This window comes from Bombina bombina, chromosome 6 (genome assembly GCF_027579735.1).
Source record: "Bombina bombina isolate aBomBom1 chromosome 6, aBomBom1.pri, whole genome shotgun sequence".
NCBI classification, from domain to species: Eukaryota; Metazoa; Chordata; class Amphibia; order Anura; family Bombinatoridae; genus Bombina; species Bombina bombina.
The window spans coordinates 906,254,971-906,279,844 of record NC_069504.1 but is presented as its reverse complement, the minus strand read 5'-3'; the positions used below and the strand labels follow the sequence as shown (position 1 = coordinate 906,279,844).

The 24,874-nt window shown below is 38.7% G+C and overlaps 1 protein-coding gene across 1 annotated transcript in view; it reads left to right on the top strand.

Annotated features, from left to right (window-relative positions):
- Window positions 1-3,398: 3,398 nt before the first annotated feature.
- SLC24A1 (solute carrier family 24 member 1) overlaps window positions 3,399-24,874 on the top strand; it is a 197,455-nt gene continuing 175,979 nt past the window's right edge. Inside the window, exons 1-2 of the mRNA XM_053716162.1 lie at window positions 3,399-4,370; window positions 10,986-11,048. Coding sequence (XP_053572137.1) covers window positions 3,399-4,370; window positions 10,986-11,048 — 1,035 coding nt within the window. The remainder of the gene's footprint in view (window positions 4,371-10,985; window positions 11,049-24,874) is intronic.

Sequence of the window (24,874 nt, the reverse complement as noted above, 5' to 3'; positions counted from 1 at the left end):
TGCCATCAAATTTAAAGATTTGAGATCCTGATGGAAGAAACGGCCCTTGAGACAGAAGGTATGGCCTTAAAGGAAGTGGCCAAGGTTGGCAACTGGACACCCTGCCAATGTCTGCATACCAAAACCTGAGAGGCCATGCTGGAGCTATCAGAAACACATAAGATTGTTCCATTATGATCTTGGAGATCACCTTTGGAAGAAGAACCAGAGGCAAACATGTAAGCAAGTTGGTAAGACCAAGGAACTGCTAGAGCATCTACCATCTCCTCCTGAGGATCCTTGACCTGGAAAGATATCTTGGAAGCTTCTTGTTCAGACGCGAGGCCATCAGATCTATTTCTGGAGGACCCCACATCTGTACTAATTGAAAAAACACATCTGGATGGAGAGACCACTCTCCTGGATGTAAAGTCTGACGACTGAGATAATCCACTTCCCAATTGCCTACTCCTGGGATATGAATCGCAGAAATTTGACAAAAATTGGATTCTGCCCAAGAAAGTATCAGAGATACCTTGTTCATTGCTGAAGGACTGCAAGTCCCCCCTTGATAATTGACATATGCCACTGTAGTGATATTGTCTGTCTGGAATTGAATATAAAGTTCTCTCTTCAATAGAGGCCCAGCCTGAAGAGCTCTGAAAATAGCATGGAGTTCTAAAATATTGATTGGTAACCTCGCCTCCTGAGGTTCCCAAACCCTTTGTGCTGTCAGAGACCCTCAGACAGCTCCCCAACCTGTAAGACTTGCATCTGTTGTGATCACAGTCCAGGAAGGACGAACAAAGGAGGCCCCTTGAAATATAAGGTGATGGTTTAACCACCAAGACAGAGATTGTCGAATGTTTGGACTTAAGTATATCAACTATGATATCTGAGTATAATCCCTGCACCATTGGTGCAACATGCAAAGCTGAAGAGGTCTCATATGAAAACGAGCAAAGGGGATCGTGTTTGATGCTGCAATCATGAGACCTAAAACTTCCATGCATATAGCCACTGAAGGGAATGATAGAGACTGAAGGTTTAGACAAGCTAACACTAACCTAATCCGTCTCTTTTCTGTTAAAGAAAGAGTTATGGACACTGAATCTATTTGGGAACCTGAAAAGGTGACCTTTGTCTGAGGAATCAAGAAACTCTTTTGTAAATTGATCCTCCAACCATGTCTTTGAAGAAATGACACAAGTTGTTTTGTGTGAGATTCTGCTAAATGAAAAATTTGAGCTAGTACCAAGATATCGTCCAAATAAGGAAACACCGCAATACTGTGCTCTCTGATCCTTGGAGCTGTCGCTAGACAAAACAGAAGAGCAACAAATTGGTAATGCTTGTCTCGAAAAGAGAATCTCAGAAACCGATAGTGGTCTGGGTGAATCGGAAAATGAAGATAAGCATCCTGTAAGTCTATTGTGGACATGAAATGACCTTGCTGAACAAAAGGCAGAATAGTCCTTATAGTCACCATCTTGAAAGTTGGGACTCTTACAAAACTATTTAAAGTATTCAGATCCAGAATTAGTCTGAATGAATCCTCCTTCTTTGGGACAATGTACAGATTTGAATAAAAACCCAAACCCTGTTCCTGTAGAGGAACTGGAACAATCACCCCTGAAAGCTCTAGGTCTGAAACACACTACAGAAAAGCCTGAGCCTTCACAGGGTTTGGTGGAACATGGGGAAAAAAGAATAAACCCATGGGAGGTCTTATTCTGAAACCTATTCGATACCCCTGATAAACAATATCCTGAATCCACTGATTTTGGACATAATCTGCCCAAATGTCTTGAAATAATTTAAGTCTGCACCCCACCAGTTGAACTGGATTGAGGGACACACCTTCATGCAGTCTTAGGGGCTGTATTTGGTTTCCTATAAGGCTTGGACTTATTCCAATATCATAGCCCTCTGTAACAAATGAAAGCAGAGAGTACAAGAGGGAGAGACTTAACAAAATTTTTGGTGCCAAAAATGACGCTAACAAAGATGACGCAAATGCTAAGAAAAAAACTTTTGGTGCCAAGGTTAACAGGAAATGACACAATGGTTAACAGGAAATGTCAAGGTTAACAGGAAACAGGAAATGACACAATTCGCATCATAACAGGTTGCAACTTCGCACCAAAAAAATTGCATCATCAGACGCAAGAAATGACATGACTCGCGTCACAACAAACGCACCCTTCGCGCCCAAAAAAATTGCGCCAAAAATGACGCAATAAATAGAAGCATTTTGCGCCATCGCGAGCCTAATTTACCTGTGAAAATTAGAAAAAACAAGACCAAAGTTACAACTTGCTGAAACCTCAGGTAAGTAAAAAATATACTAAATTTCTCCCAAACATAATTTTCCATGCTGAAACTGTTAGACTGCAAAGGGAAATAAACATAGGCCTGACTCATGGCAAATATATGCAATATATATTTTAAACTTTAAAAATATAAAGTGCAAAACATAGCTGAGAGTGTCTTAACAAAGGCAAAGTTTGTAAAACTGAAGTATGAGTGAGGTGGGAGGTGTATTTATAGGCATTTTGAGGTTTGGGAAACTTTTTTCCCCCTCCAGGTAGGAATGTACAGTATATCCTATACGTCACTAGCTCATGGACTCTTGCCACTTAAATGAAAGAAAAGGGCACATTAGCCTGAAACAATGGGCTATATTCAAAGGCATTTGTTAGGCTGCTCATCTGGGAGTGTTTTTGTAACAATGTATAGTTTTGCTTATTTTTAAATAACATTGTGCTGATTTTCAGACTCCTAATCAAGCCCCAAAGTTTTAGATGTATACTGATGTCTACAGACTTCAGATTACTTCTGTTTGTATAATGGGTCTTTTCATATGCAGGAAAGGGGGATAAGGAAGGAGGGTCTGTTCTCAGCCCATTTCAGTGGGTGTCCCAGACTAAGCTCATTGACAGAGCTAAATTGGTAAGTTCTTAGTAAGTTTTTAAAAGGTTTTATACTGGATGTTTATATAAGTATCTGTGCATATTATTCTTTATAGTAGTGTCTATTACATGCAGTTAAATGAAAATTGGTGTATACTGCCCCTTTAAGTGCCCCAGTGCATGATATCTCAAACAAAAAAAAAGCAAATGCAAAAGGTTTCAAATTTGTAAATTAATTGCATGTCTGTTTTATTAAAGTAATCGCACTGTGTGTGTGACTGTGTATTGCTTCATGGAAATACAGAAAATTAACATATCTTTATTTATGGTTTTTACAGGGATGTGCTGAGATTTCCTGTTCTGTGAGATACTAGAAATATGGACATGAACGGTGGTGCCCTACAAGAATTAAACAGTATGATATATCCCTGAAAGGAAGTCATTCTATAAATTGGGGGGAAGAAAAGCCCTCATTTTTCTGTGGAGGCTTTAAGACAAACAATTAAAATGAATTTACACAGGAGAAAAAGACTGCAGTGGAACAGGATTCTGTTCATACTTTGTGCAATGTTCCTATGCTCGTTGTACCAGCTCTCTCTGAATCAAAAGTTAAATTCAACACCCGTGACTGAGTCTTACGTGGAAGAACATAGTTTTGTAAGGGAGACAGAGGAGAAGACATTCATTAAGTTTACTGTCAAAGAACACATAAACCTGACAACATCCCCCATCTTAGCCCCACCTGCAGAAAATATTACAGAAAAGACCAAAATAAGACATTGTATCTTTGTGGACCCAGATCCCATTACACCTCCCATTAAAATAAAACCCACCACCATTCCAATGACCACAAGTAACCCCAAAAGTCCCACCAGACCACCACTTCCTCATGCCAAAGGAGAGTATCCTGAAGACCTGTTTACCGTAGAGCAGCGCAGGAGTGGTTGGGTATCCCTTCACATATTTGGCATGATGTATGTCTTTGTTGCCTTGGCAATTGTCTGTGATGAATTCTTTGTCCCAGCTTTAGGGGTGATCACAGATAAACTTCAGATTTCCGAAGATGTAGCTGGTGCAACATTTATGGCAGCTGGCGGGTCAGCACCTGAACTCTTTACGTCCCTTATTGGAGTCTTTATTTCACACAGTAATGTTGGGATTGGTACCATTGTTGGCTCAGCTGTATTTAATATATTGTTTGTGATTGGCACTTGTGCTCTTTTCTCAAGGGAGATTCTAAACCTAACCTGGTGGCCTCTGTTCAGAGATGTTTCGTTCTACATCCTTGACTTGGTAATGCTAATCATCTTCTTCCTTGATAATTTTATCCTATGGTATGAGAGCATGTTGCTTCTCTGTGCCTATGGGTTCTATGTAGTCTTCATGAAGTTCAATGTTCAGGTAGAAGGATGGGTGAAGAAACAGCTTTCTAAAAGGAGTCGACTTGTTAAAGTTATGGCCTTGGAAGACACCACTAAGGTTTGTAATAATTGTTTGTATTGTAATTATCATTGAGATTTGGCATGTGCTTGCTCTTTGTTATTGGTTTTAATGCAAGATGATAAGCTAATTATCAATCGGATACATTTCCAAAGAGTAAAGTTTACCCTCACATAGCATCCAAATATTCCCAAGATTTGCATAATGAGCCCAAAATGGGAGATGTGCTCTGTTGTCCCTTATTGCTCAGCTCTGCCTGAACTATACAACATTGCACCCAGACTGCTCCCCTCAACCCAGTCACACTCCGCCCCTTCCTCCTTCTCCTGGTATTAAATTGCCATTGTATGACATCATATTAATTTATATTTAGGGAAGATAAACAGTGTATATTTGGTGTGTAGTGAAACATGGAAAGTTAAGAATTTAAATTTCAAAATAAGTTTCTTAACAAAAAATCTTGCTTTTAAAGAGACATAGGGGCATATTTATCAAGCTCTGAATGGAGCTCAGGCTCGCCAGAAACAGCAGTTATGAAGCAGCGGTCACAAAGACTGCTGCTCCATAACCTGTCCGCCTGCTCTGAGCAGGCGGACAGACATCGCCGGAAATCAACCCGATAGAGTACGATCGGGTTGATTGATAACCCCCTGCTGGCGGCCTATTGCAGGGGGCGGCGTTGCACACAAGAGCTGCTGGTGCAATGCTGAATACGGCGAGCGTATTGCTCGCTGTATTCAGCGAGGTCTGTCGGAACTGATCCACACTGTCGGATCAGGTCCGACAGACCTTCATAACTAGAGGCCCATAGTACTCAAAGAATTGTATCAGGTATATGAAAGAACAGCAGTTAAACATCTTAATATATATATATTTGCATGATGAAAGGTTAAATAAAAATGTAAAATCCAACTTACAGAAAGTGCATGTTTTTGTACAGCTTAGTCATGGGTCTCTAGTGTTCACTAGATAATAGAAGTAAACTGGAAAGTTATTTAAAATTGTATATTCTACCTAAATAATTAAATAAAAAAAATTGGGTTTCATGTCCCTTTAAGTCAAAATTAAACTTGACAGAGAATGTAATTGTAAAAAACTTTCAAAATTGTCTTCTATTATCAAAATGTGCATAATGGGCCGCTAGCAGGGGCTGTCAATCATCCCGATCGTATAGTATCGGGATGATTTCAGTCTGCCACCTAAAAGGTGGTGCACAAGTTAATGGTGGACCAGAAACGATGGGGCTCCAAAGCAGCATCCACTGTTTAATGAATGGAGTCCTATGTGTTTTTGTATTATCTTTTTATTCTGCATTTGTAGATGGAATTCTAATGTGTTAAGTGGTGCTTTAATTAGTTTGTAGGACAGCCTTTTGCGTATCACAGGCTTTCTTAAAATCCCCAAAAGACAGGAGCATTCACCAGTCTTCAAATATGGCACATATTTAATCTGACATTCAATGGTACATGCATAAGACTTTATGTGCTGGACCTCATTGAGAACTGTTTGTTTTCTTAAAGTCCCCCACAGTGTTTTTATTTACCACCTCTAATGGAGGTTAATTCCACAAATCAACAACCCTGTCTGTGAAGAAACTCTCCTGCAAATTACTCCTGAACCTACTATCCTTCAACTTGAGACTAATAGGTTCAGGAGTAATGGTATATTATATCTTAATACATCACTTCCATGTCCCTCTCATAATATGGAGTTACCAAAGAAACTATTGGGCCGATTTATCAACTGTCTGTCCTACATGATCTGCTAAGCGGATCAGGTCCGATAGACATCGCTGAATGACGACAGCATACGCTGTCGGCATTTAACATTGCACAAGCAGTTCTGGTGAACTGCTTGTGCAATGCTGCCCCCTGCAGATTCGCGGCCAATCAGGGGGTGTCAATCAACCCGATTGTATGCGATCAGGCGGATTGATGTCCGCAGCCTCAGAGCAGGCGGACGAGTTAAAGACTGATGCTTTTTAACTGCTGTTTCCGGTGAGCCTAAAGGCTCGCGCGGAAACAGGGTCCTTTCGGCCCTTGATAAATCGGACCCTATATCTCATTATGCAAACTCTACATATCTCAGAAAAAAGAAACCCTAACACCTATGAGGCATTTTATAAACCTATCACTTGTTTGTGATGACAATACCATTTATCTGAAATGTCCACTAAACACTGACTGAGGTTCTATTGGTGGTGTTATTGCTAAAAACTGCTAAACATCATCTGAGCCGGCCCTTCAGTGAGTCATTATCTTTTTGTTGGTGGTGTGTATAGGTGTGTGTATATGCATATTCATGTGTATATATGTGTTTATATGTGTATATATGTGTATTCATGTGTTCTCATGTGTTTATATGTGTATATATGTGTTTATATCTGTATATATGTGTATTCATGTGTTCTCATGTGTTTATATGTGTGTATATATGTGTTTATATCTGTATATATGTGTATTCATGTGTTCTCATGTGTTTTTATGTGTTTATATGTGTATATAGGTGTATTCATGTGTACTCATGTGTTTATATGTTTATATCTGTATATATGTGTATTCATGTGTTCTCATGTGTTTTATGTGTTTATATGTGTATATAGGTGTATTCATGTGTACTCATGTGTTTATATGTTTATATCTGTATATATGTGTATTCATGTGTTCTCATGTGTTTATATGTGTATATATGTGTTTATATCTGTATATATGTGTATTCATGTGTTCTCATGTGTTTATATGTGTATATAGGTGTATACATGTGTTCTCATGTGTTTATATGTGTATATATGTGTATATAGGTGTATTCATGTGTACTCATGTGTTTATATGTGTATATGTATATATGTGTTTATATCTGTATATATGTGTATTCATGTGTTCTCATGTGTTTTTATGTGTTTATATGTGTATATAGGTGTATTCATGTGTACTCATGTGTTTATATGTTTATATCTGTATATATGTGTATTCATGTGTTCTCATGTGTTTATATGTGTATATATGTGTTTATATCTGTATATATGTGTATTCATGTGTTCTCATGTGTTTATATGTGTATATAGGTGTATACATGTGTTCTCATGTGTTTATATGTGTATATATGTGTATATAGGTGTATTCATGTGTACTCATGTGTTTATATGTGTATATGTATATATGTGTTTATATCTGTATATATGTGTATTCATGTGTTCTCATGTGTTTTTATGTGTTTATATGTGTATATAGGTGTATTCATGTGTACTCATGTGTTTATATGTTTATATCTGTATATATGTGTATTCATGTGTATTCATGTGTTTATATGTGTATATATGTGTTTATATCTGTATATATGTGTATTCATGTGTTCTCATGTGTTTATATGTGTATATAGGTGTATACATGTGTTCTCATGTGTTTATATGTGTATATATGTGTATATAGGTGTATTCATGTGTACTCATGTGTTTATATGTTTATATCTGTATATATGTGTATTCATGTGTTCTCATGTGTTTATATGTGTATATATGTGTTTATATCTGTATATATGTGTATTCATGTGTTCTCATGTGTTTATATGTGTATATAGGTGTATACATGTGTTCTCATGTGTTTATATCTGTATATAGGTGTATACATGTGTTTATATGTGTTTATATGTGTATATAGGTGTATTCATGTGTACTCATGTGTTTATATGTGTATATGTATATATGTGTTTATATCTGTATATATGTGTATTCATGTGTTCTCATGTGTTTTTATGTGTTTATATGTGTATATAGGTGTATTCATGTGTACTCATGTGTTTATATGTTTATATCTGTATATATGTGTATTCATGTGTTATCATGTGTTTATATGTGTATATATATGTTGGAAAAATTGTGCTGATAGACTTGCTCGACACTGGGTTGCCACAAACCTTGCACAATAAAACGAGGTATGCCTGTATTTAAAATATTTTGGGCAAGATTACAAGTCACGCAGTATGAGTTTCCGCATGCGATATGGTCTTTTCGCAATCAATTTTAATTTTGCAAATATTACAAGTCCCTTGAAACATCGTGATCGCGTGCATGCAATCGCCTTTTACACAACAATCCTTTTCGCGCTTGAAGAGCTGTACGTAACAGTTTTCTGCAACAAAAAAGTTTCATGAAACACTTCAAAAATACATTACACAGTACAGTTACACCCATATTAACACTGTCTATTAAAAATTATTGTAAAAATATATTGCTCACAAAAGTTATAAGGGCTCAAAGATAGGAGATATTGGGTGTTTGGAAAAAAAAAGCTGAGAAAGGGATTCTACATTGACATACATATGCACATTAAACGATATCTCAAATGGATTTTCAGAGAGATATTCGCATATAGATCTCGAGCTATCTAGACATATATTCATATACATATCTCGCTATAAATAGATATATCAGTCCAAAAATCATCACATATATAGAGAAATATTTATTTAGAAATAAATAGAACATATTCCGTTAACAAAACAACCTTGCAATATGAAATATTTGCATTTTCATGTACACTTTTCGAGGAGAATACGTCATGGGCTTTGCGCAACAGATTAGGGTTTTGTTTTTGATTTTTTTTCTATTTGTCACCTCCATTGACTTAAATGGGGGAATGCGTGAACGCGCACGCGATCAAGCTTTATGGATTACGCGGGTTAACGCGTGCGCAAATTAAGTTATTTTGCAACTTGTAATACCTGCGCAACCGAAAATGCAAAAAAAAAAACATAACGTGCGCTGTGTTTTCGCAATTGTGAAAAACAGATTTGCCGCGCGACTTGTAATCTTGCCCTTTGGGTATTAAGGTTTCATACTACACTGATATAGAAATGTGGCAGAATTCTTAGTGAACCACTTTCTGATCAACGTTATTCTTATGAATAAAAATGTAATATATTTATATAAAAAAAACAACAAAAGTGCAGGTCTCTAACACATGACATATTGTTTATGTGTTTCTGCTGCACTCAAGTAGAGCTTGTTAATAAAGCTTTTCATGTTCTGCAGATACCTTCAACTGTCAAATCTGTCCTACTTTTGACTAGAAGAGAATTATTAATTATTAATAGCTTTAACTAACTCACGTTAAGGAAATAAAAACCAGACACAAGGAAATACATAGAAGAATATATGGCTAAAAAGGACATTAAACTAATGTATCCAGTGCATATAGTGTGTACCAGCAATTAAAGGGACATGAAACTCAAACATTTTCTTTTGTGATTCAGACAGAACATACATTTTTAAACAACAACTAATTTATTTCCATTATAAAATTTGCTTCTCATTTGCTGAAGGAGCAGCAGTTGCACTACTGGGAGCTAGCTGAACACATGGGGCAAGTCAACGACAAGAGGCATATGTGTGCAGCTACCAATCATCAGCTAGTTCCCAGTAGTGCATTGCTGCGCTTAAGCCTAAACTAGATATGCTTTTAAACAAAGGATACCATGAGACTGAAGCAAATTAGATAACAGAAGTAAATTGAAAAGTTGTTTAAAGTAGCATGCTTTATCTGAATCATGAAAGTTTAATTTAGATTTTACTGTCTATTTAAAGGGACAATCTAGTCAAATTTAAACTTGAATGATTCATAAAGCAGATGCAATTTTAAATAACTTTCCAATTTACTTTGATCATCAAATTTGCTTTGTTCTTTTGGTATTCTTTGTTGAAAGCTAAACCTAGGGGAGCTCATAAGCTAATTTCTAAGCCCTTGAAGGCTGCCTCTTATCTCAGTACATGTTGGCAGTTTTTCACAGCTAGACAGTGCTAGTGCCATATAGATAACATTGTGCTCACTTCTGTGGAGTTATTTATGAGTAAGCACTTATTGACTAAAATGCAAGTCTATCAAATGAACTGAGATAAGGGGGCAGTCTGCAGAGGCTTAGATACAAGGTAACCACAGAGGTAAAAAGTGTATTAATATGACAGTGTTGGTTATGCAAAACTGGGGAATGGGTAATAATAATAAATGGTCTTTTTAACGATAACAATTCTGGAGTAGATTTTACTTTTAAGCACTGCATTGCATAACATCTGCATACAAAATAAATACCATAACATTTTAAACTGTCATTTTGTTAGCATTTAACATTTAAAACTATGTTATTTGAAAAACAAAATTGCATTGTTTTGCACTTCTGTAACACACCCTTGAGTGGGTTATCTTCATTATTGTGTCCAATTAGGCACAGATAAAAGTGAGTTCCTGCACTGATCAAGCAATCACTTTGTAGAACGTTGTATTGTCAAGTTTCTGGATCATGAAGGATACACTCAATAGAAAAAAAAATTAAAAAAAATCCAGATCCACATTACCAGAATAAAGCCAGATCCAGTTGACCAAAATAGATTCTGATTGTAAATAACAACATTTGTCATTGTGCATAATTAAACATTTTTTGTAATTAATTAATTTTGGTGTTTAATGTCCTTTTTATACCCTGATAATCAAGATATCAAAGTTATAGTCAATATTATTTGTATAAAGTAAAATATATTGGTTGGAACTCAGTAAACACTTTCTGTAAGAGATTTGTCTGTATGTTTCTCTGGCCCTGTTATTAATTGAACTGTGTGAAGTGCTGATTGGCGGTTTTATGATTATTCTTCATGTCTATGCACAGAAAGGCAACGGGTCTATTGCTGTGGAGGAGACAAAGCCACCCGAAGACAACAACAGGTTGAAGGTAGGTGGCCAATGAGTTTAATATCTATTTACCAAGTTCACATTCTCAAATGATTCTGAAGGTTTTCTTAGTTTAGATGCAATGCAGAGCTACAAACCTTTTTACATTTCTGACAGCCTTTATTTGATTTAATATAGCTCTTGATTGTGCCCTGGCAACCAAATTCAAGTTTAGCTATCCTGACAAATGCACAAGTCCTATTAATGTTCCAACACAATCCATACTTTCTGCCTAAACATAAAAGCTGTAAATGCAGATTTAATTTAGTGATAATAAAGGTCATGTTGTCATCCCAGTAGCAAATCACCAAGCCAGCACTATTGCTGTGATCACTGGGTGGGAGAAAACACAAACAAAAGGAGATGGGGTGTTCATATGGCTTAGAAAACCACCAGTACAGATGTTAGTTTAAAGACTCCCTGTATTCAGAGTGTATAAATACATAGCAGGGTTGCAATTATAAGTGATGTTCTTTATATAATCACATTTTAAAAGAACATTAAACACTAAGGCCTAGATTTAGAGTTCGGCGGTAGCCGTCAAAACCAGCGTTAGAGGCTCCTAACGCTGGTTTTGGCCGCCCGCTGGTATTTGGAGTCAGTGATTAAAGGGTCTAACGCTCACTTTGCAGCCGCGACTTTTCCATACCGCAGATCCCCCTACGCCATTTGCGTAGCCTATCTTTTCAATGGGATCTTTCTAACGCCGGTATTTAGAGTCGTTTCTGCAGTGAGCGTTAGAGCTCTAACGACAAGATTCCAGCCGCCTGAAAATAGCAGGAGTTAAGAGCTTTCTGGCTAACGCCGGTTTATAAAGCTCTTAACTACTGTACCCTAAAGTACACTAACACCCATAAACTACCTATGTACCCCTAAACCGAGGTCCCCCCACATCGCCGCCACTCGAATAAAAATTTTAACCCCTAATCTGCCGACCGCCACCTACGTTATACTTATGTACCCCTAATCTGCTGCCCCTAACCCCGCCGACCCCTATATTACATTTATTAACCCCTAATCTGCCCCCCACAACATCGCCGCCAGCTACTTAAAATAATTAACCCCTAATCTTCCGACCGCAAAGCGCCGCCACCTACGTTATCCCTATGTACCCCTAATCTGCTACCCCTAACACCGCCGACCCCTATATTATATTTATTAACCCCTAATCTGCCCCCCTCAATGTCGCCGACACCTGCCTACACTTATTAACCCCTAATCTGCCGAGCGGACCTGAGCGCTACTATAATAAAGTTATTAACCCCTAATCCGTCTCACTAACCCTATCATAAATAGTATTAACCCCTAATCTGCCCTCCCTAACATCGCCGACACCTACCTTCAATTATTAACCCCTAATCTTCCGATCGGAGCTCACCGCTATTCTAATAAATGTATTAACCCCTAAAGCTAAGTCTAACCCTAACACTAACACCCCCCTAACTTAAATATAATTTACATCTAACGAAATAAATTAACTCTTATTAAATAAATTAATCCTATTTAAAGCTAAATACTTACCTGTAAAATAAACCCTAATATAGCTACAATATAAATTATAATTATATTTTAGCTATTTTAGGATTAATATTTATTTTACAGGCAACTTGGTATTTATTTTAACTAGGTACAATAGCTATTAAATAGTTAAGAACTATTTAATAGTTACCTAGTTAAAGTAATTACAAAATTACCTGTAAAATAAATCCTAACCTAAGATATAATTAAACCTAACACTACCCTATCAATAAAATAATTAAATAAACTACCTACAATTACCTACAATTAACCTAACACTACACTATCAATAAATAAATTAAACACAATTCCTACAAATAAATACAATTAAATAAACTAGCTAAAGTACAAAAAATTAAAAAAGAACTAAGTTACAGAAAATAAAAAAATATTTACAAACATAAGAAAAATATTACAACAATTTTAAACTAATTACACCTACTCTAAGCCCCCTAATAAAATAATAAAGCCCCCCAAAATAAAAAATTCCCTACCCTATTCTAAATTTAAAAAGTTACAAGCTCTTTTACCTTACCAGCCCTGAACAGGGCCCTTTGCGGGGCATGCCCCAAGAAGTTCAGCTCTTTTGCCTGTAAAAGAAAACATACAATACCCCCCCCCCCAACATTACAACCCACCACCCACATACCCCTAATCTAACCCAAACCACCCTTAAATAAACCTAACACTAATCCCCTGATGATCTTCCTACCTTGTCTTCACCATACCAGGTTCACCGATCCGTCCTGGCTCCGATATCTTCATCCAACCCAAGCGGGGGCTAGACATCCACTGAAGAAGTCCAGAAGAGGCTCCAAAGTCTTCATCCTATCCGGCAAGAAGAGGACATCCGGACCGGCAAACATCTTCTCCAAGCCGCATCTTCTATCTTCTTCCATCCGGTGCGGAGCGGGTCCATCTTGAAGCAGGCGACACGGATCCATCCTCTTCTTCCGATGTCTCCCGACGAATGACGGTTCCTTTAAGGGACGTCATCCAAGATGGCGTCCCTCGAATTCCGATTGGCTGATAGGATTCTATCAGCCAATCGGAATTAAGGTAGGAATTTTCTGATTGGCTGATGGAATCAGCCAATCAGAATCAAGTTCAATCCGATTGGCTGATCCAATCAGCCAATCAGATTGAGCTCGCATTCTATTGGCTGTTCCGATCAGCCAATAGAATGCGAGCTCAATCTGATTGGCTGATTGGATCGGCCAATCGGATTGAACTAGATTCTGATTGGCTGATTCCATCAGCCAATCAGAAAATTCCTACCTTAATTCCGATTGGCTGATAGAATCCTATCAGCCAATCGGAATTCGAGGGACGCCATCTTGGATGACGTCCCTTAAAGGAACCGTCATTCGTCGGGAGACATCGGAAGAAGAGGATGGATCCGCGTCGCCTGCTTCAAGATGGACCCGCTCCGCACCGGATGGAAGAAGATAGAAGATGCGGCTTGGAGAAGATGTTTGCCGGTCCGGATGTCCTCTTCTTGCCGGATAGGATGAAGACTTTGGAGCCTCTTCTGGACTTCTTCAGTGGATGTCTAGCCCCCGCTTGGGTTGGATGAAGATATCGGAGCCAGGACGGATCGGTGAACCTGGTATGGTGAAGACAAGGTAGGAAGATCATCAGGGGATTAGTGTTAGGTTTATTTAAGGGTGGTTTGGGTTAGATTAGGGGTATGTGGGTGGTGGGTTGTAATGTTGGGGGGGGGGGTATTGTATGTTTTCTTTTACAGGCAAAAGAGCTGAACTTCTTGGGGCATGCCCCGCAAAGGGCCCTGTTCAGGGCTGGTAAGGTAAAAGAGCTTGTAACTTTTTAAATTTAGAATAGGGTAGGGAATTTTTTATTTTGGGGGGCTTTGTTATTTTATTAGGGGGCTTAGAGTAGGTGTAATTAGTTTAAAATTGTTGTAATATTTTTCTTATGTTTGTAAATATTTTTTTATTTTCTGTAACTTAGTTCTTTTTTATTTTTTGTACTTTAGCTAGTTTATTTAATTGTATTTATTTGTAGGAATTGTGTTTAATTTATTTATTGATAGTGTAGTGTTAGGTTAATTGTAGGTAATTGTAGGTAGTTTATTTAATTATTTTATTGATAGGGTAGTGTTAGGTTTAATTATATCTTAGGTTAGGATTTATTTTACAGGTAATTTTGTAATTATTTTAACTAGGTAACTATTAAATAGTTCTTAACTATTTAATAGCTATTGTACCTAGTTAAAATAAATACCAAGTTGCCTGTAAAATAAATATTAATCCTAAAATAGCTAAAATATAATTATAATTTATATTGTAGCTATATTAGGGTTTATTTTACAGGTAAGTATTTAGCTTTAAATAGGATTAATTTATTTAATAAGAGTTAATTTATTTCGTTAGATGTAAATTATATTTAAGTTAGGGGGGTGTTAGTGTTAGGGTTAGACTTAGCTTTAGGGGTTAATACATTTATTAGAATAGCGGTGAGCTCCGATCGGAAGATTAGGGGTTAATAATTGAAGGTAGGTGTCGGCGATGTTAGGGAGGGCAGATTAGGGGTTAATACTATTTATGATAGGGTTAGTGAGACGGATTAGGGGTTAATAACTTTATTATAGTAGCGCTCAGGTCCGCTCGGCAGATTAGGGGTTAATAAGTGTAGGTAGGTGTCGGCGACGTTGTGGGGGGCAGATTAGGGGTTAATAAATATAACATAGGGGTCGGCGATGTTAGGGCAGCAGATTAGGGGTACATAGGGATAACGTAGGTTGCGGCGGTTTACGGAGCGGAAGATTAGGGGTTAAAACTGTAATGCAGGGGTCAGCGATAGCGGGGGCGGCAGATTAGGGGTTAATAAGTGTAAGGTTAGGGGTGTTTAGACTCGGGGTACATGTTAGAGTGTTAGGTGCAGACGTAGGAAGTGTTTCCCCATAGGAAACAATGGGGCTGCGTTAGGAGCTGAACGCTGCTTTTTTGCAGGTGTTAGGTTTTTTTTCAGCTCAAACAGTCCCATTGTTTCCTATGGGAGAATCGTGCACGAGCACGTTTTTGATGCCGGCCGCGTCCGTAAGCAACTCTGGTATCGAGAGTTGCATTTGCGGTAAAAATGCCCTACGCTCCTTTTTTGGAGCCTAACGCAGCATTTGTTTGAACTCTCGATACCAGAGTTAAATTTATGGTGCGGCCAGAAAAAAGCCCGCGGAGCGTTAACAGCCCTTTTACCGCCGAACTCTAAATCTAGGCCTAAATAAATGCTAGATCGAATGATGCATTCAAAGAAAAGAGGTTATTTCATTAGCTGTTTAAATAGTGACAAAATATGTACAGTTTCGGGTCTATAAAACAATGGGAGTTGCAATGTTGTAACTTAGGTTAGTTCTCTGCTGTGGCCAATTAGGCACAGTTAGTTATAAATAGGTCACTAGAGTGTTCAGCCAATGGCTGTGTGGAATATAAGTGTTCTGCACTTCCATTTCTAACAGGAACTAAAAAGCTCACAATTTCAGAATGGAAGTACAGGAAAATGGGACAAAATAAATAATGACAGTATATTTCAGAGTTTATATATATACTAGTCTTAAAGCCCGTGTACATGGGCCAATTTTTTTTAAGTACCATGGTCCCACCCCTTGCTCTCTCTCCCCCCTCTTTTTTGCGCTCTCTCTCCCCCTCTTTTGCTCTCTCTCTCCCCCTATTTTGCTCTCTCTCTCCCCCTCTTTTGCTCTCTCTCTCCCCCTCTTTTGCTCTCTCTCTCTCCCCCTCTTTTGCTCTCTCTCTCCCCCTCTTTTGCTCTCTCTCTCCCCCTCTCTTTTGCTCTCTTTCTCTCTCACCCCTCTCTTTTGCTTTCTTTCTCTCTCACCCCTCTCTTTTGCTCTCTTTCTCTCTCCCCCTCTCTTTTGCTCTCTTTCTCTCCCCCTCTCTTTTTGCTCTCTCTCTCCCCCTCTTTTGCTCTCTTTTTCCCCTCTTTTGCTCTCTTTTTCCCCTCTTTTGTTCTCTCTCTCCCCTCTATTTTGCTCTCTCTTCCCCCTCTCTTTTGCTCTCTCTTCCCCCTCTCTTTTGCTCTCTCTTCCCCCTCTCTTTTGCTCTCTTCCCCCTCTCTTTTGCTCTCTCTTCCCCCTCTCTTTTGCTCTCTCTTCCCCCTCTCTTTTGCTCTCTCTTCCCCCTCTCTTTTGCTCTCTCTTCCCCCTCTCTTTTGCTCTCTCTTCCCCCTCTCTTTTGCTCTCTCTTCCCCCTCTCTTTTGCTCTCTCTTCCCCCTCTCTTTTGCTCTCTCTTCCCCCTCTCTTTTGCTCTCTCTCTCCCCCTCTTTTGCTCTCTATCTCCTTTCTCTTTTGCTCTCTCTCTCCCCTCTTTTGCTCTCTCTCCCACCTCTCATTTGCTCTCTTTCCCTCCTCTCTTTTGCTCTCTCAATCCCCTCTTTTGCTCTCTCTCTTCCCTCTTTTGCTCTCTCTCTCACCTCTCTTTTGCTCTCTATCGCCTCTCTCTTTTGCTCTCTCTCCCCTCTTTTGCTCTCTCTCTATCCCCCCTCTTTTGCTCTCTCTCCCACCTCTCGTTTGCTCTCTTTCCCTCCTCTCTTTTGCTCTTTCTCTCTCCCCTCTCTTTTGCTCTCCCCCTCTCTTTTGCTCTCTCTCTCTCCTCTCTTTTGCTCTCTATCCCCCTCTCTTTTGCTCTCTCTCCCCTCTATTTTGCTCTCCCCCTCTCTTTTTCTCTCTCTCTCTCCCCCTCTCTTTTGCTCTCTATTCCCCTCTCTTTTGCTCTCTCTCTCCCCTCTCGTTTGCTCTCTCTCTCCCCTCTAGTTTGCTCTCTCTCTCTCTCCCCCCTCTTTTGCTCTCTCTCTCCCCCTCTCTTTTGCTCTCTCTCCCTCCCTCTTTTATGCTCTCTCTTCCCTCTATTTTGCTCTCTCTCTCCCCCCCTCTCTTTTGCTCTCTATTCCCCTCTCTTTTGCTCTCTCTCCCCTCTATTTTGCTCTCTTCCCTCTTTTACTCTCTCTCCTCTCTTTAGCTCTCTCTCTCCCTACTCTTTTGCTCTCTCTCTCCCCCTCTCTTTTGCTCTCTCTCTCCCCCTCTCTTTTATGCTCTCTCTCCCCTCTCTTTTGCTCTCTCTCTCTCTACCCCCCTCTCTTTTGCTCTTTCTTTCTTTCCCTCTCTCTTTTGCTCTCTCCCTCTTCTCTTTTGCTCTCTTTCTCCTCCTCTTCTCTTTTGCTCTCTCTCACTGCCCACTCATCACACCTGCCGGCCACGCCCCATCATATCACGCTCACTCGGCCACATCCCCATCATGTCATGCCCGGCCATGCCCCCATCTCCGTATGCCTGGCCACACCCCCATCATGTCGCTCCCGCCGGCCCCGCCCCCTCCACGGCACCTTCCGAAAAACACTTTTTCTGCTGCTTAAGGCCAGGTATGTTTGTCCTTGTGCAGTCTTTACATCTGACAAACATACCTGGCCTTTTATTATATAGGATATATATATACATATATATATATACAGTATATACAATTTATCATTTTATATTACCATCTCAAAGTGTTTAATGTTCTTTTAAAGATTGCCTCCCTTTACAGTAGTGTATCCCATGTGCATAACTACAGTGAGTACAGGTGGTATCACACAATCAATACTAGGTTTATAGATCTAGTGGATTCTGTCTGGCTTTTTAATTATTCCTAAAACATAAATAATAACATACATAATAATGGCTTAGATTCAATAAAAACCTGTTTGTGAAAGTAATGTCTTGTAGAAAAAATATAATTGAAGGGACATTAAACTTCTGGGTGCAAGTACAGTAACATAGTTGCTATTGGTTTTCCTTCTGTTTTTACAGCTCTCTTCAAAGCCATTCTCTTATCTTAACCCATCTCAAATACTGATTATTGAAAATCTTCATCTTCGCGGTGCATCTTCATGGTGATTAGTAATCCTGCTTCTGTAGTTGTACCCTAGAGTTTAACGTCCCTTTAATGGAGCACCATCTATCTCATAAGCATTAACCTCTTGGCGCATAGAACAATTTTTTATAAAAACCATGACAACCTTGTCAGCTTTGAAATAGCAAGAGACTACACCAAGATGAATTTCTTCACGTGGCAATTTAGTCTTTATGAATACTACATGATTGTTGTTTAGGTTAAAAATCCTGGCCACGTCCCCAGTACACCCTGGAATGCTCAGAGACAGCCCTTTTTTGTGTCTGCGAGACCTTTGAAACACCTTTGTTTCTATCAAGCAAAGCAACTTTTCTGATATGTTAATCTTGTACACTTACAAACAATTGCATTAAAGGGAAAGTAAAGTCAAAATTAAACTTTCATGATTCATACAGAGCATGTAATTTTAACCCCTTATTGACCAGACCACTTTTCTATTTTCTGACTGTTCGGGACCAGGGCTATTTTTAAATGTCTGCTGTGTTTGTGTTTAGCTGTAATTTTCCCCTTACTCATTTACTGTACCCACACATATTATATACCGTTTTTCTCGCCATTAAATGGACTTTCTAAAGATACCATTATTTTCATCATACCTGGATAAAAACACACTTTTTCTAACTTTGACCCCCAAAATCTGTTACACATCTACAACCACCAAAAAACAACCATGCTAAATAGTTTCTAAATTTTGTCCTGAGTTTAGAAATACCCAATGTTTACATGCTCTTTACTTTTTTTTTGCAAGTTATAGGGCAATACGTACAAGTAGCACTTTGCTATTTCCAAACTTTTTTCAAAATTAGCAATAGTTATGTTTTAACACTGACAGGAATCCCCGAATATCCCTTGACATGTATATATATATATATATATATTTTTTAGTAGACAACCCAAAGTATTGATCTAGGCCCATTTTGGTATATTTTATGCCACCATTTCACCGCCAAATGCGATCAAATAAAACAAATTGCTAACTTTTTCACAAACTTTGTTACAAACTTTAGGTTTCTCACAAAATTATTTACAAACAGCTTGTGCAATTATGGCACAAATGTTGTAAATGCTTCTCTGGGATCCCCTTTCTTCAGAAATAGCAGACATATATGGCTTTGGCGTTGCATTTTGGTAATTAGAAGGCCGCTAAATGTTGCTGCACATCACACGTGTATTATGCCCAGCAGTGAAGGGGTTAATTAGGTAGCTTGTAGGGTTAATTTTAACTTTAGTGTAGTGTAGTAGACAACCCAAAGTATTGATCTAGGCCCATTTTGGTATATTTCATGCCACCATTTCAAAACCAAATGCGATCAAATAAAAAAAATTGTTAACTTTTTCACTAACTTTAGGTCTCTCACGGAAATTATTTACAATTAGCTTGTGCATTTATGGCACAAATGGTTGTAAATGCTTCTCTGGGATACCCTTTGTTCATAAATAGCAGACATATATGGCTTTGGCATTGCCTTTTGGTAATTAGAAGGCAGCTAAATGCTTGTATTATGCCCTGCAGTGAAGGGGTTAATTAGGTAGCTTGTAGGGAGCTTGTAGGATTAATTTTAGCTTTAGTGTAGAGATAATTCTCCTCCCTAACCCCTCACAAACAGCTCTCTTCCCTCCCCCATCCCACAATTGTCACCCCCATCTTAAGTACTGGCAGAAAGTTTGTCAGTACTAAAATAAAAGCCTTTTTTTTTAAGCATTTTTTTTAATATATATAAATAGTTTCTGCAGTGTAGGTTCCCCCTAACCCCCAACCTCCACGATCCCCCCCCCTCTCTTAAACTCACCCCTCTTCCTATTGGTGGCCATTTTAGGTACTGGCAGCTGCCTGCCAGTACTAAGTTTCTTAACAAATGTGCTCTTATTTTAATTATTTTTATTTTACCCCATTTTCCCATAGTTTAGCTGCATCCCCGTCAATATCTCATGCCCCTCCCAGATCCCATTTCAAACAATTATTCCCCCCCCCCTCCCTCTCCCTTTCCCTTAGGGACAGATTGGTTGCGTGCCGCCCCCCTTCCCGGAACAGCGGCTGGATCTAGTCCAGCGATGGGCCACTCACCTGCTTCCCTGCAGCTGCTCCCACCCACCAACGATCGGCACCATTGCTGGCCGATGCAGAGAGGGCCACAGAGTGACCCTCTCTGCATCGTTGTTCAAAAAAAGGTATTGTAGTGATGCTTCAATATCGAGGCATTACGGCAATACCTTGAAAGCACTTGAAACCCCACTTTAAACCTCTGACGACGTACGTTGGTCGTTAACAACTTTTTTTTGTACCCTGTACGTCATCGGTCGTTAAGGGGTTAAGCAACTTTTCAATTTACTTCTGTTAACAAATTTGCTTTGTTCTATTGGTATCTTTTATTGAAAACCAAAACTAGGTAGGCTCAAAAGAGCTCAGGAGTGTGCACGTGTGTCTTTAGTACTCTATAGCAGCAGTGTTTTGCAACATTGTATAACAAAGCTACAAATAATGTTGCAAAACACTGCTGCCATAGAGTACTAAAGACCCGTGCACACTCCTGAACTCTTGAGACCACCTAGTTTTGCTTTTCAATAAAAGATACCAAGAGAACAAAGCAAACTTCTTGTTAACGGAAGTAAATTGCAAAGTTGTTTAAAATTGCATGCTCTATCTCAAAGTTTAATTTTGACTTTACTGTCCCTTTAACTTTTTTTAAGGCATGTTTCATTTATTGCACACTCAATGTTACTATAGAAATTAATTACAGGAATTCACTCTAATGAATCTGTAAAAAATATAAGTGAAGAGAAGCCAATGGGATCCATTTATTGAGCAGCGGATGCTGCTTTGGAGCCCCGTTAAGAAGCAGCATTCGTAAGACCGCTGCTCCTTAACTTGTCTGCCACCTTTTAGATGGCGAACTGAAATCATCTGATACAATCGGGATGATTGACAGCCCCTGCTAGAGGCTGATTGGCCGCCAGTGAGCAGAGGATGGCATTGCGCAAGCATTTCTCTAGAAATGCTTGTGCAATGTTAAATGCCGGCGACAGCTAATGCATTTAGTGAGCTACAGCAAATCATGTCCGCTCGTCCTTTAGTAGATCTACCCCAATGAATTTATAACATCTCAGGTTTAAGACGAGGCACCCCCAGCAGTCTCACAAGCAGCTATAAATCTAGCCCTCTCAGATTGTTGCCCCAGACAAGCAGTTTTTTGTTACAGGAGAAAGTATGAGAGGGTTCTGACCGCATTGTTGAACGATTTAAAAAGACTGTAGTCGTTGGTATCACAGTTACTAGGGAGAGATTTTGGGGGATATAACTTGGTCAGTTTCTTTTGTTTTTAAAAGTGTCAACCAAGTCACCCAGATGTCATATTTTAGGACATTATATATTATAACAAATAAAAATGTTTGTCTTTTCTGAAGAAAGGGCCTGTTCTGTAATGGCACTGATTGTGTGGCATATGTCAGAAAGTTTCTGTGCCATTCTGGCTAAATTAAGTAAATGTATTCTAAACTGTAAATGATACAAATGTCCTGGTGCCACAGTTTAAACTGAATTAATTACAAAGATGTTAGGAAATTTACATGAGAATACAATGTAAAATAAAAAAGGAATGGATGGAGACAATTAGAGCAAGCTTTTTTTCCCAGCAGCAATAGAACCTGAAGATCTAATCTGGATACCGGCTTCTGTTTTAGAAGTAGTTGCTAATATAACTATACCAACATGTTTTCAGATCTTTACTGATTAGCAGATTTTTCACGCAAAGTGGTGGAATAACAATGGCTTTACTCATGTCCAAGACCTACATCATAATGGTTCTTTGATATCTCTGTCAGATGTACTTAAAATAGATAAATCTTAACAGAGATTTTGCTCTTTGAATATCTTTGGTCAGATCATGGGGTTTTCTGTTTAGAGGACTCAGGTCTCCAACACAGTGTGCCTAGCCCTAAAAGCCCTCTTTTTTCACTACTATACAATGCTTTACTGCCCAGCATTTGTTAAGACATGCAATATAAAGGAGTGGAAGAGAGACAGGAAAGGGAGTGGTGTCGGGCTGTGGCATATAATAGGTCAGCCATGCACTACGCTACCTTTTATGAACTGTACTTGAAGATCTTAATTCAATGGCATAGGATTTTCCCAATCAGTCCTTCCTCCTGTTGGAGAGGATGTGGCTAGAAAGGCAGTCATATTCACATATAGTGGAGCTGCCCAAAACTATAGTGTTTTTGGAGATACATTGCACAAGTTTTGTGGGAAATGGGTCTGCTTGTCCCCTCTCAGCTGCTGGGGGGTGCTCTTCCACATAGGTCTCTGAAAACTGCCAAACTGCCAGATATCTGTGTATCTATATATTATTAGCCAATGCAAGGAGGTGACTGAAGTGAATTGTCTGAATTGGCCTCAGGTACTAAAAATTATCTAATATATTTGGAAATAGGAAGAATTCTCACTGAGAGTAGAGTGCCGTGTCACACTTCATAGTGTGATTTAGGTAAAATGGGATACCTAGATGGTGGGGAGAAGCTGCACGGATCAAGTTGGTGACACGGATCCCGAGAGGAGAGATGGCGGATTATTGGGAATCAAACTTTTTATACCTCAAAACCTCTCCTCCCTCCTTTTGTCCTTTACATTTTATTACATTTAGACTTTATACTTTACACTTTGAATTTAGATTTTGTATATAGAAGTGTATATAGGATTGGGATTTTTACAAATTATGATTGTTATTTTTAATGTTTCTATGTAACTTTAAAAAAATTATAATCACATTTTGTACATTTCCTTGAATGTTGCAGTTTCAGAGAGTAGGATAGACAGGCACATTCCTTGGGTTGAAAAGGGGCATTTCTGGGGTGTGTCTAAAGTAATGTCTACTAAACCACAAGCAAATACAAGTTAAACAGTGCTGAAAAGATGTCAGATTAATATGTATTTACTGCAAACTGAGAATTTATATCAGTTGCCAAATTCAAATTAGCAACTGAGTTATGCCAGTGCGCCCCTCTTAACCTCATGCTCATCTGTGAGATTTTGCACTCCAGTGAGCTTCACACAGAGAGCTTCTCTGGGACTTCCAGGTTCCTTGTTCTTTTCTTATCTGCACTTTGATATCGCTACAAGCTGGAGAGTTTTGAGAATTAGTTATTTATACTGAGCCATAAATAATTTTTTTCAAGCCTGATGTGACAGGAGGCAGGGTACACCACTAATAGTCTTTCATGAAGAAAGAGGGAGTGAAATAAGATTATAGCCCTAATCTTTGTGGGTTTCCTGTTTGCTGCAAGGCTTAGGCCACCCACTGACCTTCATGAGGGTTGTCATTAGCTTGCTGGGTCCAACATACAAGCTGACATGCTAGAGTTTTCCTGAATTAGGTCCCCTAAAGTGAACATGTTCTCAATGGATTCTTTTACTCTAAAGCCTATGAGGTCACCCTCATAGTGTACCTTATGGGAGAAGACAATAAGTATGAATGGGTGTTTTAACAGTGTTATTCTGCTCTGTGTAACTTTGCTGTAGTCTGTCGTTGGCTGATGGCTCAGTCCAATCAGGTTTTATGTTCCTAATTATGGGGTATATAGGTTGTAAATAATTTTATTTACTACATCCCCTTCCTTGCTTGTCCATTTATTAATACAGAGTTCAATAAACTTATCAACAATATAGAAGCCGGGACAAAATGTTAGGAGACAGATTTTATGATGTGTGTGAACATGTGCATATGTGTCAAATCGTATACTACTATATAGTGTTTTGTGAGTGCTGGGTACTGTCAAACTTCTCTCTCTTTTTTGTACCTAAGCTTTCAACTAAGAATACCAAGAGAACAAAGCAAAATTGGTGATAAAAGTAAATTGGAAAATTGTTTAAAATTACATGCCCTATCTGAATCATGAAAGTTTATTTTGGCCTAGACTGTCCCTTTAAGTAACTATGGTATGTAAATCAACTGTCTAGAGCAGAGCTTTCCAAACTTTTCATGTTGGTGACACAGTTTTTAGGCCTACATCATTTCACGACACAGTAATTCAGTCACGACACAGTAACCGGAGGTTAAACTAACTTGTTTTAAGAGATACGGACACATACATAAATTATATAATAACAAAATGTATTTACAAGTAACAGTATCTATGTGCAAGAATTAAAAAATATATATATATATCCTTAATAGCTACTTACTATTTTAATGGGATGTATGAGGTTGATGGGATGAACACAGTTTCTGAATATTTGGTGGAATATTAGGCACTCGCATTTTTAAGCTTCCCCTTCCTATCCATATATCAAGAGCAGGAACAGCAATGCACTACTGGGATCTAGCTGCAAAAAAACCCCACTGACTTCTGACTTCAGCTCAGCGTTTAAGCTGCAGCCCTCAGAGCTCTGTGACT